Source organism: Mytilus trossulus, chromosome 6 (assembly GCF_036588685.1).
Source record: "Mytilus trossulus isolate FHL-02 chromosome 6, PNRI_Mtr1.1.1.hap1, whole genome shotgun sequence".
NCBI lineage: Eukaryota > Metazoa > Mollusca > Bivalvia > Mytilida > Mytilidae > Mytilus > Mytilus trossulus.
Genome location: NC_086378.1, coordinates 6,297,549 through 6,318,094, shown reverse-complemented (window position 1 = coordinate 6,318,094; position 20,546 = coordinate 6,297,549). Strand labels below are relative to the sequence as shown.

Genomic DNA, 20,546 nt, shown 5'->3' with positions numbered 1-20,546 from the left:
AGTCCAGCATGGCAGTGAAATCCTCGTTGGTGTATTTTCTCCTTGACTCTGTATGATTTTTTACAAAGTAAGCTGAATTCAAGCCCAAAACTAGATATTTAAAACGTCGAGTGCCCTTTTTGTTAAAGAAACATAAGCTGCCGAGTTATTTCAGTCGAGCTTCAAGTTTAGTATGTGAAATAGTAGTATAAAGAGTTGAAAAATCAAAGGTTTTGATTTTGGTACAATGTTTAAATGATTGAGATTGTAACTGCACCAATAACTTTAGAATTTTTCAGTATCCACATCTGATTTACACTACTTCTTGAATATACCGTTTCGGAATATTTCTGAATGATCGTAACTGTGAATAGTAAGGACATATTCACCAGTGTCAATTGAGTACAATGCACAAACACTTTTTACTGAATTACTGAATGATATATATTGATTTTATTGTAAATATTTTATAACATTTGGTATAATTTTACAAAATAATAATGACATGTTATATTTATTAAATTTCGATTTCGGAAGTATATTGCAGATACTTGAAACTGTAACATAGCCTTTGTTTTTTTTAGTTTCTACTACATGACGGCACTCTGTTCTAAAATAACTACATCATTTGCAAATATATAATGTAAGTCAGTATGGTCAGTAAAGTCTGTTGGTTGCATCGACTTGCATCACTTGTCCCTGAAATAACATTTACAAAATATGAGTAAAAGACAGTTTAAATTATAACACTTTCATCTTATTAACAGTTGCATTAATAACTCTAGCGAAATATTTACTCTGTCACAAATCTGTAAGATACTTTGTTGTGATATTGTCTAGTAAGCTAAAAGATCTAGTTCTTTTAATAGCAACTGCTTACTGCACATGAGTTCCCCCTTAGGGTTTTGTTTCCTCATTTTAGAAATTCCTATGCAATGTTTTGTAGATTTGGATGTCTTTTTTTGGTGTTTCCCTTTTTGGTATGTCGTTGTCATTTTCAGTTCGCCTAATAAGATTGAAATTCAACCTTGCTATTGTACACCACACTTTTGATTAATCTTTATAAATAAAACCTGTTATGAATGAAAGTTGATTGTCGTTTGTTGATGTGATTCATTATTGTTTTTCGTTCATTTGTGTACATATATTCGGCCGTTAGTTTATCCGTTTGATTTGTTTCACATTTGTCATTTCGGGGCCATTTATAGCTGACTATGCGGTATGGGCTTTGCTAATTGTTGAAGGCCGTATGGTAAACTTTAGTGTAAATGTCTGTGTCATTTGTTGAGAGTTTTCTTATTGGTAAACATACTACATCTTCTTTTTTTATTAGACACACATATTTTCCTTCTAATGTTTTGTATTATCTATATTATTATAAAATGATTGAACTATTTACAGTGCTTCAATTATTGGTGCCCTCTTGCCCTGAAGACCAAATCAATCATAGTCAACAAAGTATAAAAATTATAATTTTAGACAATATTTAGAAAGTTACCAAAATTCTTCCATGACAACTTATTCTGTCAGAGGCATACAAGTTAATTCTCTGTATGGAATTAACATCCTTATATCGTTATATTAATTTACCAAAAAAATCATAAGTATGGCATTTTATCGTTAATGTCATTATAATCCGATTTAAACGCACGAAATGTCCGTAATGGATTTAAATGAAGGGGATTAACATCCTTATTTGTATAGATACTTAGTAATTCTGGTCTTTCATCGGTTGAAATATGACGCAACAAACTGTAAACGTTTGCCTCATTATCCCATTAAGTAATCAAAATATCTTTAAAAGTAATTTACGGTATCATGACCTTATATGGAAGTACTTATTTTTCGTTTATTTTTTTTTATAAATAAGGCGGTTAGTTTTCTCGTTTGAATTGTTTTACATTGTCTTATCGGGGCCTTTTATAGCTGACTAAGCAGTATGGGCTTTGCTCATTGTTGAAGACCTTACGGTGAACTGTAGTTGTTAATTTTTGTGTCATTTTGGTCTTTTGTGAATAGTTATCTCATTGGCAATCATACCACATCTTCTTTTTTATATTATACTTCTATTATAGGATTTTTGGTCTAACTATTTAGATTGGGGAAATCCTTGTTGAACGCCATATAGCTGCCTTGCCGCCTCACATTTATAGTGTAAACTAAAATGTCACCAACCTTAATACTAAGTACCTCAGAAGCAGCATACTGCAGTTAATGTCGTATAGAAACCTCAAGTTGTTAAAACACACGAATAAATCAATAAACAATTAATTTACAAATTTACAAAGTGATACAGATATTATGAAAAAATACGAAATTCAATAACGAAGAAATAGTAAATTTACAAACCAGATCCTGATGGTTCTGAAAGTTTATGTATCGTCGTAACGATAGCATCCGCAGTTTTTCCAAGGAAATCGATATTCTCATCGGTCAGCATAACTTGTAAATTATCACATTCCTGATGATAACATTGTATCATATCACCCCGAAAATCGGCTGCAAAAACAAATGAAATGGCAGTTTTTACATTTTACATCTATCATTCTCTACACACAACCTCTCAACGTTAGATATTTTCAATATAAGTTAAAATTAACATCTTCTTACTTTCTAAAAGTTACTCAAATGCTAGTTTGTAATCTTACAGAAACACAGTTGCTGAATTTTATACTTTGTATTTCATACATGTATTAACTGGGCATTTAAAAAGTCAGAATATGAGTACATATGTTCAAACTCTATTAGGTCATTTTTTTTAGGAGCAATAAACAAAAGAACTATGTCAATTGGACATGCTTTGATACTATATATGCGCTTGAATTTTTACTTGATAACATTTTTGTTCGCTTAGGAGATTTCGTATATCGTCAAGTTATTGGAATTCTAATGGGGACTAACTGTGCACCACTTATTGCGGACCTGTTTTTGTGTTGTTATGAGTTACAATTTATGACTAAAATTAGAAAAGACCCATTGAAACAACATTTGATACAAATATTTAACAACACTTTTAGATATTTGGATGATATATTGGCTCTCAATAATAACGACTTCAGTATGTGTACTAAAGAAATTTATCCTGTTGAACTTACTTTAAAGTAAGTTAATACTAACAATGATCACTGCCCTTTCCTCGATCTTGATATCTATATCATTAACGGGAAGCTTAATACAAAAATTCATCACCGTTATAAGAAAATAATTCGTAAATATAACTCAACATGCAGACACCTTATACGTTCAGGTATTTCACACTCAATTTTTTGTGGTTATATTCTTCACAAAACACAAAAATGTCAGTTTTCACATCAAACGCTTTCAAAAACTTTAAACAGACTAATTAAGAAGGGATATAGTTACGATACAGTTGTCTTGTCATTAAAGATTGCATATTTTGGCGTTAATATTGATTCATTTATAGGTCTTTGCATCGGAACTAGTTAGTGTTGTTGGCATGACATGGGTTATGTTCTTCTCATATATTGTATGATAGTATGATATTAAACCCCTAACGGGAGGGATTGTGCTTGATATTCATATGATGGAGACATAATCTTTCAATCAGTTTAATTGAGGTCTGGAACTGGCATGTCAGTTAACTGCTAGTTGTCTGTTGTTATTTATGTATTATTGTCATTTTATTTATTTTCTTTTGTTACATCTTTTGACATCGGACTCGGACGTCTGTTGAACTGAATTTTAATGTGCGTATTGTTATGCGTTTACTTTTTTTCATTGGCTAGGGGTATAGGGGGGGGGTTGAGATCTCATAAGCTAGTTTAACCCCGCCGCAATTTTGCGCCTGTTTCAAGTCAGCAGCCTCTGGCCTTTGTAAGTCTTGTATGATGTTTAATTTTAGTTTCTTGTGTATAATACGGAGTTTGGTATGACGTCCATTATCACTGTACTATTATACATATTTTAGGGGCCAGCTGAAGGACACCTACGGGTGCGGGAATTCTCCATACATTGTAGACCCATTGGTGGCCTTCGGCTGTTGTCTACTCTATGGTCGGGTTGTTGTCGCTTTGACACATTCCCCATTTCCTTTCTCAATTTTATATTCATAGTGTACGGTGTCCATTCTAAGAACAAATACAAGTCACTCTACTAACAAGAATAACACATTGAAGGTGATACAAAAATATTAATGTAGCTGTAAAATATATTTTAAATTAATTCTACAATAGCACATTACCTGAGTCCGTCAACCAGATGGCTGGTAAATCCATTTCCCAGAAATTTCCATGATCACTACGCATGAAGTTGAGAAGGATGTTTTTTTCGTCAGATGATGATATTTCGCTGAACTTTGTAAACGTAAGAGGAAGAGATTCGATTTCATATTTTGCGTTTCCCAGATCTCCCCAAGACTTGAGAAATTCTTTAGCTAAGTATGAATCGTTAGTTGGTTTTCGGTATATCAAATTAAGAAAGTCTCCTTGGAAATTGTCAGAAGATATACTGGCATAGGCTTCTGGAAATGCTGTTTCAAACTGAAAATAAAATCAAGAAATTGTTCACATTTTTATTTCAATGGGCCCTTTTACAGCTGACAATACAAGATGGATTTTCTGATGGTTCAATGCCATGCAGTGACTTATAATTACCAATATCCACGTCATTTGAACTCTTGTGGAGAGTTGTTTTATTGTCAGTAGTTGATTTTTGGTATATCAGCGCGTGAAAAATCACCTTACAGCTAATGTCCAAAGCTTCTTTATTTAAATTTAGTAACAATAATTAATTGATGAACTACGTATCCATGTTGCAGGGTTTTTAAGACTAGTTCTCTCAATTTATAATTATAGAATCAATCATACCTTATGCATCTTCAAAGACATACATATCGCTATATGTCTGTGTCCTCTTTATGACAAATATAATTGTCCCCGGAGATAAATACACAACCCAGTATATTTTGTACATGGAATGATTCACATTACATATATAAATTGAGTTATAAACGAGATAGGTGTCGAAAAGTCTAGTTAAAACCCAGCATACCTGCTTTCTACAGAGGAAATCATGGACAATCGAAGGTTTGGTTTATTTTTATTGGTAATTTCAACAAACATGACAAAACAAATCTGCACTCACTTATATGTATACCTAAATATCGCATTTAAAGAGTACATTATATAGAATAATATATAAAGTATACTAAACAATGATTGTATGGCGTTCTAAACTAAATATAATAGAACGTAAATGTGTGTTTTTTTTATATATGTACTTCAACAGCTGGGATATAAAGGAATTATCCATTTGATTTGATGTTAGTGTATACTCACACTCTGGCCGCTGGCCAGTGAGATGATCTTACACTAACACAACGCTTCCTAATGGGATAACTATAACTGACTTGGTACAGTCATTTTCTTATGTAGCAACAATTGGATTATATCTGGTTTTATAGCTAGCTAAACCTTTCACTTGTATGATAGTCACACAAATTGTTCCGTGTCACCTTTTTATATCCCTTCGTTGAAATTGAGACCTCACTGGAAACAGGCGTCATATCGAACCAAATACATAGTCCGATGTAAAAAAAGAAAACCAACATTTTAACTGTTACTTGTAAATGCTTGACAATTAACCACAAAAGACATATGGTTTAGACAACTTGATGTGGCACACATACACAATGTCTTGCTATAACTTGAATGTTTTCAGATCATGTGTCAATTTGTTCATTGGACGGACAAACAGATGAATAATAATTTCAAAGACAGGTATGTAAACTATCTATTATTTCCTATATGATTTATTGGTATAGCATACCGCGTCTTTTTGTAGTGGAATCGTCTGAGATTGAGCTGATGTATTATAATTCATCATAGTGTCCAATATAATCACACCATGTATCACTGCTGGTACAGCATTACCATAATTTGATTGTAACCATGGACTTATCCATTCCTGTAGAAAATGTCGGCTTCCAGCCAGTGGGACATCAGGGAGCTTGCAATCTGACGTTCCGCGGCAGGCTGTGGTAAGAAAAGAAAGGCAATTTGTGCAGTTTGTTTTAGATTTATGAGTTTGACTGTCTCTTTGTTATCTTTCGTCCCTCTTTGATTCTATCCTGACATAAAGCTTTGGGGCCAATACATGTACTTGGTTTTTGATATCCTAAACATTATAACATAATACGTTTCGAGTCCTCCCGAGATAAAACTTCGGAAAATTTAAGTGCGGGATTTCAAAATTTATTGATTGAGGTCTTTGACCCAGTAAGAAGATCCGTTTTTTTTGTCTGTTAGTCTTATCTATTGTTCAGAGTTAGTCATTCCCTTTCGAACAAATTTGCACAGTTTGCTCTCATTCTGTGCTGTCACAGTACTGTCAAGGGTCAGGGAAGGACTGAACGCTGATAATTAAAAAAATGAAACAAGGGTAGGAGTATAAAATGAACTGTACAAGAAAAATTAGAGGATTTGCAATTATTTCTTTTGGGCTATCATTCTGAAAAAAAGTATTGTGTTGAGAAAAGGTGTTTTTTCCAAATATTTCTATTCAAATAAATGTTAGTAAAGGATGCACTTCGTAATGACGCCCTTTTGGGGGGAAATGTAATATTCATAGATATTTAGTTTTGTTTTGTTTCAGAACTGGTTCCCAGATATGATATCTATGTTTCATTTCAAAGACACATAACTTAGAAATTTTACCAATATAAACACCTGGATAGCGTTGATATTAAATTATGAGAAAGATCATAAAAAAGACAAGTACAGAATTTTGGTGTATACAGTTTGATCTTTTAGAAGAACGGGGCATAGATAAAGGCAACAGTAGTATACCGCTGTTCAAAACTCATAAATCCATGGACAAAAAACAAAATCGGGGTAACAAACTAAAACCGAGGGAAACGCATTAAATATAAGAGGAGATCAACGACACAACATTAAAATGTTACACACACAGAAACGGACCAAGCATTAGACAAAATCAGATGATAATAACAAATATAACATGGGTTTAAGTTTACATGGAGTGAAAACAGAAAATATACCTACATCCATATTCTTCCAAATCAAATGCTACAAAAATGATTGTATTTTTCCTTTTGACACCATTTCTATTCCTATCAGTCAATTGTCTAACAACTTCCAACATGGCTGCAACTCCTGCTCCATTATCATTAACTCCTGTGAACATATAAATAGTTTTACATTTATATTTAGACTGTTTGAATATTTGGGGTTCGCCGTTTCAGTTTTATGCGTTTGTTCCCAGAGCATAAAATTTGCGTTACCAAAACGCTTACCGGAATAGGACTAACTTTTAAACATCGTTGTTAAACAAATTGTAACGTGTATTTAATGCAATCGCGTATAATCTTCATTAAAAAAAGTACATAAGAGAGAAAGAACCATTTTCCCTAAATTAATATTTATTCAAAGAAAATACATCAGAGAGATAGGACCATTTTCACACCATATGGACATTACAGACATTTTAGTTTTCATTCAAAATATTATTAGAAGAACCTTCTTATAGGGACATTAACTGTCAAATTCATGTTCACATTGGAGTTATAACATACTAAATAAAATTTAGTATGGAAATGGGGAAACATATATCCAAATAATAAACAATTTTCAATGCATAATATGTATCAGCATTTTATGTTTGTTAAAGTCAAAACGCCATCTTATTTAATATCATGTTGACCTCCAAAGACTGCTATCGATCATTTAACACGATCCAAAAATAAATATTGAAATAAATATATAAAGAACTCGCGCAATTTGATTTATCTAGGTCTGCTTGCTTTAATGTGAGTATAGGTTCTATAAAGACAAAAGTAGTATCTCGCTGTTCAGTCGATTTAACTAAAGTAATTCAATGTCACAAACCGAAACTGAGGGAAATACATCAAATATAAGAGGATCCATCGCCCTCCCCCCAGAAAAAACACAACCCAAAACATCAGAAATACTGACGTGCTTCAAAAACAAACGCCAACATACATAGAAACGGACTGTTCGATGTATCTGTCATAATCCTGAATGGATACAGAACATTTTAAGGAATATAGAACAAAATACTCAGGGCAGAAAAATACATCAATAAACAGTTTAATAGTTCATTTCATGCAAACCACAAAAGAACAACGCACACCGTAAACGTATTTTACGAATGTTCACAAATATAGCATTATAGAATTATAAAATGTGCCCCACACGAATGTATCAACTCCACAAAAAGTGACGTCACAGATATTTTTTTTGAAAATAGAATATAGTATTCAGATTATAGCGATATTATTTGATGTTTTTTAAACAATTTCAAAACATTTGTTTATCCTAAATTTTTCCCGGGGTATATGAATGAGTTGTCGTCGATCAACTCAGTCATTCAAATGGTTGACGCGTGTTCTACTTTCAATGTTGTCATTCTTGTCCTTTTAATAACTCAACATGACAAATGAATAACTCATTCTCATGTTTCATAGCTTATTTTGACTAAATTTAACCAAACTGGCTGCTAAAAGCGAATTATTATTTCACTATTTCATTTTCATTAATGATTAAACAAAGCAAATCATATTTTATTTGATTTAATATCTCGTAGATAATGCCCCTTAAAAAACATAAATATTGCAGTAAGTAAAAACCTTTTTTGGGGTTAGACATTATTATGTTTTGAGAAGAGACGTCCGTCTAAGGAAAATTTAACATAATCTTTAATTCATCATTTGTTTTATACTTAAATTTATCTACCAAAATTAAGTTTTAAAGAAACAACTTACATTTTTTACATATGCACCAAATAAATAATTTCTGCCATTTCAATCCATGAAGTTCCATTTATTATGTTTTGTTTTTTCATACAAATAAAATATGTTTATTAGCATTATGCTAACCGCGCGAAGCGGCTAACAGACAGCTAAACCCAGCTGAAATTAAATGACGTAAGTACTTATAATGCTTGCTGAGTAAAGTTTGAATAATGAGGTTAATCTCGTTCTACAACAAAAACGACAGTATGTGAATGAATTAAAAAGAATTTGTATATGCTAAGTATTAATATATTCATAGGGATAACGCATGTGAAGTGTTAGCTAACATATTGATTTATTAGTGATGTCTAATACACTATTTACAAATATGTATACTACCCGAAGGTCTTACAATGGCAAAACGACTTCGTGAAGACCTCGTGATCCCGTCGGGTTGCCATCGAATGAAATTACGAAGGCGACAAGATGGAACTACGACGGCAATAAATCCAGCTAAATGTTAAAAAAGACTTTCACAAAACATGGAGCTCATATCATATGATTCTGTGTGAACAAGAAGGGCGACAGCGTTGTTTCTATTAATTCAAATGATACAAGAAGCGCAGCTATTACAGGCTCAGGATTTACTTTTATAAGTAAAATATTATTTTTTGTCAATTTTTCATATCAAGTAACATAATGAAAATTATAAACGCGTCTCGTACACCAACACTGCAGGTACACGTATATAGGGAAACCAAATTTTCTTCATTATTCTGATTTTTTATGTATCGTCTGAGTTATTGTCACATGAATGTTTACTCTATAACCATTTTGTTTTCTATGTGTAAATTTTGCCGCATTTCTTGCTTTCACCACTTCTTTCCTTTTGTCTATATTATTATGATATTCTTCTGGAAAGAGCTCTTTTTGAATGAAAAGGATCAACAAAACCCATTACCTTACCTTTAAGATAGATCAGTAAACATTTGGCATAATTATGGGTGATTATTCAGACTAGTGCACACATTTACAGTTTAAACAAGGCAATGCCGAGCGTGGCTTCCCCTCGTATGTAACATATTGGGGACAAATATGGACACTATATTTGTATATGACACATGCAGAAAATGGTAAATTGAATATGCATATTTGATACATAAACTATTTTTCTAGAAATCAACCAAAACATTCATTAACTGGAAATACCTTTAATATTGTTTTTAAAACCAGCAGGTGATAGAATGAGCAGCCAATTTCTTGTGTATTATGCTATTTCAAGCTGTACACGACGTCTTTTAGACATCGTATGGCCATCGCGCCATCATCATAATCCATCGTGTAGCTTTCGTAATCCATCGTGTAGCCTTCGTGATCCTTAGTGTAGGCTTCGGCTGAGATATGAAGCTTAAATACCCGTCTTCGTTTAATCTTTGTATGTCCATCTTTTGCTATCGTATATAATTTCGGCACCATCGTATAGACTGCGTTATTCATCGTACTTGTTTCGGTCACTTTTTGGTATTTTAACGAGATCGAGACCAACTTCGTACGAACTTACAATTTTCGCATTCGGGACAGTGTGATGCGGGCATAAACAATATTGGTTACCTAACTTTTTTTTCGAGCTACAGAATATTGTCAGATGTTTGCATAGATTATGCATGGAAAATTCAATTTTGTGTGATAAATAGAAATCTACACCATTGAATATTAAGATAGAATGTGAGAAGATAGCTCTTCTAATATTCTTTCAGATAAGAAAAAGAAAAAATGGGTCAACGGACTTTTTTCTTGCCACACATTAGAATAGGTATATTCACAACACTTTTGATTATAAAAAAATATTTAATGCGAGTTATTCCCCCTTTTACCTCAGTAATCTTCTCTTATTTGGCGTTGTTGAGAAAAAAAATGAGTCAAACAATGCTTTTTTAGATACAGCATTACATTATGATAAAACTCATAAATGTTTTAACATAAAAAGGCTTACCCATGATGTAAATGCGACTCTCAAAATGTGCACATTCAAGTAAAGGTCTTGATCAATTGTTATCTGCTACTTTAAAATACAAGATGGAGGATGAGCCCGAGCTGCCTCAATCAAATTTTACCTTTTGTTTCTTTTACTGTATCGTAATGTGCACCTAGTCCAATTAGCAGGTCATTTGCTTTTCCAAAGTTAGTGCCTTTTGCTATACCAATTACTGATTGAAAATTCTCCTAGAAAATGTACGTTCATTTTAAAAATATTTATAATTAATTTACAACTTTTCCTAACATGACGCAATATAGAGGGTAAAACATTGGGTAAATGCGACTACTCTAAAATCTATACTTTTTGTCTTTTTTGTTTCGTCAGTTTTCTGTTTGCTTTGTATCGGTCAAATGAATTAAGCCCTTTTCAACTAAATTTTATAGTTTTCTTATGTTGTACTCTTTCAGGTTTGTTCTATGTCTAGGGAAGGGTTTGGCTCTTTCAAACATGTTTAAACCCGCCACATCCTTCATATGTCTGTTAAAGTCAGGAGTCTGTAATTCAGTGGTTGTCAGTTAATACTGAAGATCGTCTTTGTTTTTCCTCCATTGTTTTGTAGATAAATCAGGTCGGTAGGTGACTTTGTATGTATCGTTCTACATTCAATTTGCAATGATACTGCATCGTCATATTAATATCCGATCTTGTACGAGTGTCAACCGTTTTATATCTTGTGATTATTTGTTTGTCGTTTGATCATTTGGTGTTTTATCTGTATCTCTTTCAGACATAATTTTGTATTTGGTTGCGTTAGAAATGTAAGATAGATGAATTTACCTTCCTTTTTAAACTTTTATTTTATTATGTTTTAAAGAAATCTTAAAAACTAGGCCGAACCTAATTTAGACATATCAAGATTTAAGAGTAGTCGACTTAGCTATCCTTACATATTGTATTTATCTACCCCTCACATTTCAATGTTCAACTTATTTAGTGAGTCAGTTGATAAAGCACTTGATTGTAATTTGCCAATTTTCCTTTGTGGTGATTTCAATTGTGATATGATGTCAAACTCAAGTAACTCTTTTAAAAAGTTACTTAACCGGTTAAACTTGGAAAATGTTGTTTGGGAGTCTACCAACTTTACAACCCAAACTGGAACTTGTATTGATTTATGTGTGACTAATCGCAAAAACTTAATTAAATCAGTAACAGTACTTACACCTATATGCAGTTCTCATTCTCCTGTTTCAGTCGAAATTTCATTTAAAACTTTTAAACAACATTCGTTTAAAAGACAAATTCGAGACTTTAAGCGGGCAGATTATGAAGGTCTTAAAAACCAGTTGAATGATACTGACTGGGATGATGTTGTTTTTAATTCAAATAATATAAATGATGTTTCTACGAACTTTGTCAAAACATTCGAAAGTACTGTCAATAGATATATACCTACTAAAACTATTACAGTTAGACCAAATGATAAACCATTTATGAACAACTTGATAAGAAACAAGATAAGACATCGTAATAGAATTCACCACAAAGCGAAAACTTCAAATAACCCAGATCACTGGAAAAAATTTAGAGAAATTCGTAATGAAATTATCAGTTTAGTTAGAAAGGCAAAAGATGATTATAAGTGCAAGCTGACATCACAACTTATTGACAAAAATATTCCTCCTGGTAAATGGTGGCGCATTGCCAAGTCTATATCAAATTTTACTAAACATAGAGATTCCCCCCCTTTTTTGAAAAATGATGGCCAAATTTTTATTCATCCATTGGACAAGTCAGAGATCCTGAACAATCATTTTGCTGATATAGCTAATATTGATATAGAACCAGAAATTCCTGATAATAATGAGCCTCCTCCATGTCGTTTAAACAAATTTGTCATCACTGAGAAAGAAATTTTAGACCAGTTAAAAATTTTGAACGTTAATAAACCAGCTGGACCTGATGGTATCAGTCCTAGAATTTTAAAAGAGGTTGCTAGCTTTATTTCTAAACCATTGACTAAGTTATTTAATATGTCTCTATCAGTTAAACAGGTTCCACTGTTATGGAATATTGCACATGTTAATCCTATCTTTAAAGGAAAAGGTAGTCCACATTCAGCTCTAAATTATCGTCCAATATCTGTTACTAGTATTGTTTGTAAGATTATGGAAAAAGTTTTATTTAAACATTTGTATAATTATATGAGGAGTAATAACCTTTTGTCAAAGTTTCAATCTGGATTCCAACCAGGTGATTCTACTGTTAATCAGTTAATCGAAATATATCATAAAATTATTAGTAATATGGATAGTGGTAGGGATGTTAGGTTTGTATTTTGTGATGTATCTAGAGCTTTCGATAAAGTTTGGCATAAAGGACTTTTATTTAAACTGAAACAATCTGGCATAAATGACCAGCTCTTATCGTGGATAGAAAGTTATCTTTCGGATCGTCAACAAAAGGTAGTTTCAGAAGGCTTTTCGTCAACTCTAAGAAGTGTACATGCAGGTGTCCCCCATGGATCAGTTTTGGGACCCTTTCTGTTTCTTGTTTATATAAATGATATAGTTAATGACATTGCTAATGATATTAGACTTTTTGCAGATGACACCTCTTTATTTGTCAAAGTAGATGATGATCATGATGTAGCAGCCGCTTCTTTAACTAATGACTTAGATGTTATCTCAAATTGGGCAAAATCATGGGCTGTTCAATTTAACTCTAAGAAAACTAAAAATATTGTATTTACTAGAAGGGAAAGGGAGCATCCACCTGTTTTTTTTGGGATAAATGGTGAAGAGGTTGAGAAAATAAATATTCACTGTCATCTTGGGATAACATTTCAGTCATCAGCTTCATGGCATACACATATTGATATTATTTATAAAAAAAGCATGCTCTCGTCTTTCTGTGCTTCGCCAAGTTAAGCACTTATTGGATAGGAGTTCACTTATCCGTATTTATTATGCTTTTATTAGACCTATATTAGAATATGGTGATGTTATTTGGGGCAATTGTTCCCAGCATGAGACTGAGCTCCTTGAAAATATTCAGATAGAAGCTGCTAGAATTATTACAGGATTACGACGTAATTCCTCCAGACAAAAACTTTATATTGAATTAGGTTTAGAAACTCTGGAGAATAGACGTAATAAACATAAGCTTATACTATTCTATAAAATATTAAATGGGATGACACCTGCATACTTATATGAGTTAATCCAGCCATATCTTCCCAGACAAACCCCTTATACTTTGAGGAATGAAAATAACACTTTTCACCCGCCTCTTGCTAGAACTAGCTCTTATTTTAATAGTTTCATTCCTTCCACTATAAGACTTTGGAATAGTCTTCCTTTGAGCTTACAAAAGTCACCAAGTTTGGGTATATTTAGAAGTGGACTGGATAAGTTTTATAGGACTGGTGATATATTTAAACCTTTCAACTATGGGATAAGGAAACTTAATATAAGTCATTGTCAACTCAGAAATAATGCTAGCAAACTTAAATCTCATTTATTTAATCAGTTCTTATCTGAGAACACTTTTTGCACAAACTGTAACCATCCTGTTGAGGATAACAAACATTTCTTTTTTATTTGCCCTAAGTATAATGATGTAAGACAGATCCTTCTACTCCATTGTTGATAATGTTGACATAAATATTGAATTACTACTTTTTGGAAACAGATTATTATCATATGATATGAATATTGCTATTTTTAAATCTGTTCAGAAATATATCAGTGACACTCAACGTTTTGTTTGAAACTTACTTAATTTTTGTTTCATCTAGTTTTATTTTTTATTTTTTTTATTTTTTTTCTACACTCCAATGTTAATTCATTTATTCCACTAAGCAAGCTTAGTGTCTCCTTCAAGCCATATATATATTTCTAATGACTTATAAATGATATTTGCATGTTTCAAGGTAATTTAAATAACTGATGATTAATTGCCTATATATTTATTTATACTTTGCATTTATTAAGTAACACTGTTAACATATTTTGCTCGTGTGTGCTCACAAGTAGCATGCATGTTCCACTAAATTGCATTATTTTAAATACAGTTGTTGTATAAATTGAATCATACCTTGTACATGTATTATGGAGAGAGCTTTTATAGGCTGTGCCTGTTGCTCAATCCTTTTTATATCTTAATGAATAAAATATGTTTAAAATCAAATCAATGTTCAACGATAATTATCGTATAAGAAGCCGCAAAAGACTCTCAATTTAAAATTCGCTGAAGAATACACGCGTATATTCATTACCATATGTGTGAAAGATTTTGGGATATTGACTAAGTTTTGAAAAGCATGTTATTGTGTTTTGAGTAAAATATTCCTAAACTGATTGATATCATATTATATCATATATTTTCAGAGTCATTTCAATACTTTAATTTAGCAACAACCTTAACGATGGTTTGGTAAATAAAAGTACGGATTAATGCAATAGATATAGAGTATTCAAAAGTGCAATGATACTCTAAAGAGCTATGGTGTCAAACGCTAAAGTGCAATGGTATTACACGCTGAATGGCGGTTGGGATGCATTATAACGTATGTTGGTGTAACGGGAATGGGATCCATGCAATGGTTTTGTTTGATTTTGTGTTCCAATTAGTGAGATTTTTTGTTTATTATTATGGTTATTAATCTTTTGTCTTTTGATATGTTTAACACTTGTCATTGTTTGACCCTATATAGCTTGTTATGCGGCGAAAACCAAAGTTCCACGTCATTACCTCTGGTCGTATGGTTCCTGTCTAGTTAACGTGTATTCATATCTTTAACAGAAATTAGGAAGCATATGGTAAACAATCTATTATGGAATGATTTAATTACCTTACCCGTATTTGGCACAACTTTTTGGAATGTTTGATCCTCAATGATCTTCAACTTTGTACTTGTTTGGCTTTATAAATATTTCGATTTGAGCGTCACTGATGAGTCTTATGTAGACGAAACGCGCGTCTGGCGTACTAAATTATAATCCTAGTACTTTTGATAACTAATTAATTAGAAAGTACAAAAGTAGACTTAATTTAACGCAATTTCATAAAATGGAATAACAAACATAGAGGAGCTGCTAGATTACATTTGGACGAAGTTAATTCCTCAACCGTTCAAGTGAGTCATCTCCACTTTTTCCTGTTAAATTAAACGTAATTTTGCAACCTTGACATATTGGTAGAAGTGCTAAAAATAAACATTAAAAAATAATCAAATTTTCATGCGAATGTAATATGCGATATTTGCTACTGTACGTTCAACAAGCATAACTTAGTTTACACTATTTAATATATTAATCAATCTATTTTACCGAACTACTGGAAAATATGACGTTCAAAGTGTTTCATACACAGCGTCCCTTTGACTGTAATGCGCTTTATTGCTTAGGGGCCAGCTGAAGGACACCTACGGGTGCGGGAATTTCTCGTTACATTGAAGACCTTTTGGGACCTTCCGCTGTTGTTTTTTTCTGTAGTCGGGTTGTTGTCTCTTTGATGCATTCCCCATTTCCATTCTCAATTCTATTGATCATTATTTTCTTTCCACTGTTATCGGCAATACGCACTGTGACGTATCGAAGCATCGGACTTAAGCGTGTTCCATTAAATGCATGCCATTTATTCGAGTAGAGAATTTCCATATTTAAACATTTAGACCAGATAAAAAACATCTATAATATAAGCGTTATTGTCTTTTTTTGGCAACATAGACACGAACCTCCATTCTTCAAACCTTTACAGTCAGGATTCTACTTCGTAAAAATTATCTTCCCATTACACCAGTTCATTTTCACAATCGTAGAAATGGAAGCCATTGTAGGGATGACGCGCTGCCAATTTTGCTCTTGTATTTTAAAAGACAAATGTATCTACTAGCTTATGAGCATCAGTTAATGACCTTGTCTGCATTGATTCATCTTAAAACTATTGTGTGATCGGTTGTCATGTAGAATCTTTTAAAAATTTCTTAAACATTTAAAAAAAAAAAAAAATAATATTTCGTGGAAGGGCAGACTAAAAAATTTCAGTGGTTGAAGATTATAAATCCTAGTTATCACACACTTTTTTTATGTAATAAAGCCAACCTGTAGCTTTGATATTTTAAATTGATATAATCTGAAGCGAGATGATACATCAAATACTCTTGCTTTGTACGTTTTCGAGACAAAATATACATCTCAAACACGTCCTAACATAAAAAGGTGCACTCGATTTTCTCTTTTCGATACAACTGTTCCCAACTTTTTGGATTTTTTTCTCTTGTCACATAATGGAAGGACAGACACGACAATTACTGAACTAATAGATTGATATATTCTTCGCCCGTGGTAATTTTTTTTTTAAATCGGAGGTTATGCATTTCTTACATCCAACTTGATAGATATCCATGTCGTCGACTTGATATCTAATTGTTCTCTATTACTATGTAATAGATAAACTGAAAACTTATGCAAACGGTGTTTTTAAAATAAAACAGTTCATAATTGAGAAGAAAATTTCGTTTTATTTGTTTCATTTAACTTTTAAAATTTGTGTTACTATAGTAAACATTACAGTAAGCATTTATCCGAAATATCGTGAGCCTAAATCCATCAATTGGAAACACAACTTAAAAATTTTGATGGATTCAGTCGAGGATTATGCCAGGCAATGGGCTAAGCGCGAGAAGGAAGACGTAGACACTCTATCCGAATGGATTAAGGCAGTGAGGTCGTTAATACAAATCAGAATTAAGAAACTGAATGGGTCCATCAATGCCCATGCTACGTCAATCTTCAAAGATCCAAATGTTGCTAAACACCTATCTGACCTCCATGATGAATATGTTGTTGTCCCCGCAGACAAAGCCCCAAATAACATCGTTTTTATCTGTAACGCCGCTACAAAGCAGTAATCGCACCCTCAAAGAGGAGAGGGATAAATATAAGTTACACAACTTGTTTCCCAGTCCACTATACATAAATATGTTCAAACTAAACATATATATAGGGTATTTCAAATCACTATTAATATTTGTTCTATTTGTGGTTTCTATAGAATATTTTTGAAACTTGAGGTTACATGATTACTACAGCTGGAACAAAGGTTAAATAAGGAGAAATTTGATTGGTTAACTGTCAGTGTATCTATTTTCTAACATCAATGCAATGTTATTTGATATTTTTCTATAGTACTGAAAAGGATAAAACTTTATTCATGCCGAGTATTTCTTTATATGAAACAAAGATAAATTGTGCACAACTTTTTGAAAAGTGCAAATTTAACAAAGACTTAAAGGGAAAAATCAATGGTGGTATAGCACCTCTATATCATAACTTACAGTATTTGATACAGACTGTTCCTGAAATGTATGATATTCAGTGGTTAGTCCATATCTCAAGAATTCTCCATGAATATATTCTTTGGCGGCATATTTATAGTCTTTGTATTCAGAATCGTGGTGCCTGGTATCAGAGAAATAGTTTCGGATCGAGGTCTCCATATACTTTGTATCAGCAGACTTTACACAATGCACTGTAATATAATAATTATATCAGAGTTAAGTGTTAAATGTAAGATTCTAATATGACGTCCTTATTACGCTTTGTTAACAAAGCCGTGATCTAATGAGCACAAAAAATATGTTTGACACATGCGCATGGACGTACTGTTTATATTAACGTTATTTCCATCGTTATCCTTTCAAATTTTTACATTTTAGCAGCTAACATAAACTTTTATTATATATATTTATCAAACAACATATATTTGCCCTGCTCGTAGTTTTTAAACTTATCAAATATGAAATGTAATATATAGACTCCTCGGGGAGGACCTATAAATATATTGTATTTGTCATATTAGAATCGAAATAATTCCTTCATGTGATGCTCTATGCTCATTTTAACATGTGTAGGCATTATATTTGACCTCATTTAATAACTCGCTTACGCTCAGTGTAAAATATCGACAAATATAATGCCTACCCATGTTAAAATGAGCGTAGAGCATGACATGAAGGAATTATTTATTAAATATTCAATACCAATAAGTTGTCACATGTAGTGTTTTAAATGTTCCTCAATTTTTGATCTGGTACACTAGATCATCCGTTAAAATCAAATAAAACTACTTACCAACAATTCCTCATAATTGAACCAGTATTATTGACATTGCCTAACTTAGCATTGTCGTAATTTCCCGGATGAAAAAAAACTAACAATAAAATGATGGCCAAATATTAATGTCTTAAAAAATCTAATTTTTCCCAAATTGTTAACGTTAGATGTGAAGCTGTCTTTTTGGTCCTCTAAAATGATCTGAAATGTTGTCGGGGAGTTATTTCAAAGGGACGTGAATAATTATCAAAGGTACCAGGATCATAATTTAATATACCAGACGCGGGTTTCATCTACATAAGACTCATCAGTGACGCTCACAATAGTTATAAATCCAAACAAGTACAAAGTTGAAGAGCATTCAGGACCCAAAATTCAATAAATTGTGCCAAATACGGCTAATGTATTCTTTCCTGGAAACAGTAAAATCCTAAGTTTTTAGAAAGATTCAAAATTTTGTAACAGGAAATTTATATAGTGACCACATAATTGATATTCATGTCAACACCGAAGTGTTGACTACGGGGCTAATAAAAGAAGACAGTTTGTTGCATAGTCTTTTCTCCTTCCGTGATTTTATCTATTCATTTCTAGAGAGATCATGTTTAAGCTTGTATTCTTCTTCCGCTTTTTTTGAAAAGATTTGAAATGAAATTAACATCAAGCTTTTTTAAGTGAAATATTTTTTCCAACAATTGAAAACGAATTAGGTTTGAGTTGTTCCACGTTTCGTTGTACACATTGGAAACAAAGACAGGTTGAAGAGGTCATCATGAATAATTATACATAATTCCGGCTCTACTAAAGCATGTAAAGATCAATGAGGAAAAGTGATATCGGGTCAGTGACTGTATAAGACATAGAAATATACAGTCAACGCATTTTGACTGTTCAAATAGAACGCGTGCAGTTTAAATTTAGATTTAAAGCCCCGACGGTTCATGGCATTTTGTAATGATGAAACTGGAATGAAGTGGGATAAAATCAGCCTTCGAAGAGTAAACATGTTTTTGAATAGATTAGGTAGAACGCAGAAGACAGGTTTACATACATTTTTTCTGTCACTTTAATATGATATGCTGACCCATATGTTAACACATTTGAAGGTATTTACTTCCCCTAAAGATGATGCTAAAACACATTACATTGATAACGTAATATACCATACGCACATTAAATTTAACATGAATGATGAGTACCAAAAAATTTATATATTGTATTTTAGTGAGCAATATCTTTTGACTCTTTTGAAACTAAATAAATTAATACTTACAGCTAAACAGAAAATTAATTACATAATGAAGAAATACTGAAGTCACCATTTTAATGGTAATTATTACAGTAAACAAGGCACAAATGTGACTAAGCGTGTCCAAACTTTTTATGAAATAAGTTTAAATATTGTTATTTGACCTTGGAGATATCAATGTCACATTTTTAGAAAATCGACCGGATTGCATTGCGGAAGGAGTTCAAGGAGAAAGATTTTTTTTAAAACGTAAAAACATCTTTATTTGTAACAATTTACTAAGTTTACGGCTTTTAACTTAGTATCCCTCATTTTAGTTTCGCTAAAAGTTAAGAGAAGCACTATTTGGTAAAGAAATATTTCGTGGGGCATTGAGTTTTACTGATTTACTGATTTTACCACGAGTTGCTACATATGCTCAAGATTTGAACCCGAGTGACAGCTAGGGTAAAATATCGACATAAAGGGCACATCCGTGGTACAATCAGT

The 20,546-nt window shown here is 32.3% G+C and overlaps 1 protein-coding gene across 1 annotated transcript; it reads right to left on the bottom strand.

Annotated features, from left to right (window-relative positions):
• Window positions 1-417: 417 nt before the first annotated feature.
• On the bottom strand, window positions 418-20,212 carry LOC134720667 (aminopeptidase YwaD-like). Its single transcript, XM_063583069.1, has 8 exons — window positions 20,082-20,212; window positions 18,031-18,224; window positions 10,825-10,933; window positions 7,002-7,133; window positions 5,767-5,972; window positions 4,181-4,478; window positions 2,329-2,478; window positions 418-678 (listed from the first exon to the last, which is right to left on the bottom strand). Exons 1-8 carry the CDS (start codon window positions 20,128-20,130, stop codon window positions 599-601), a joined length of 1,218 nt encoding a protein of 405 aa, XP_063439139.1. The 5' UTR covers window positions 20,131-20,212; the 3' UTR covers window positions 418-598.
• Window positions 20,213-20,546: the final 334 nt, after the last annotated feature.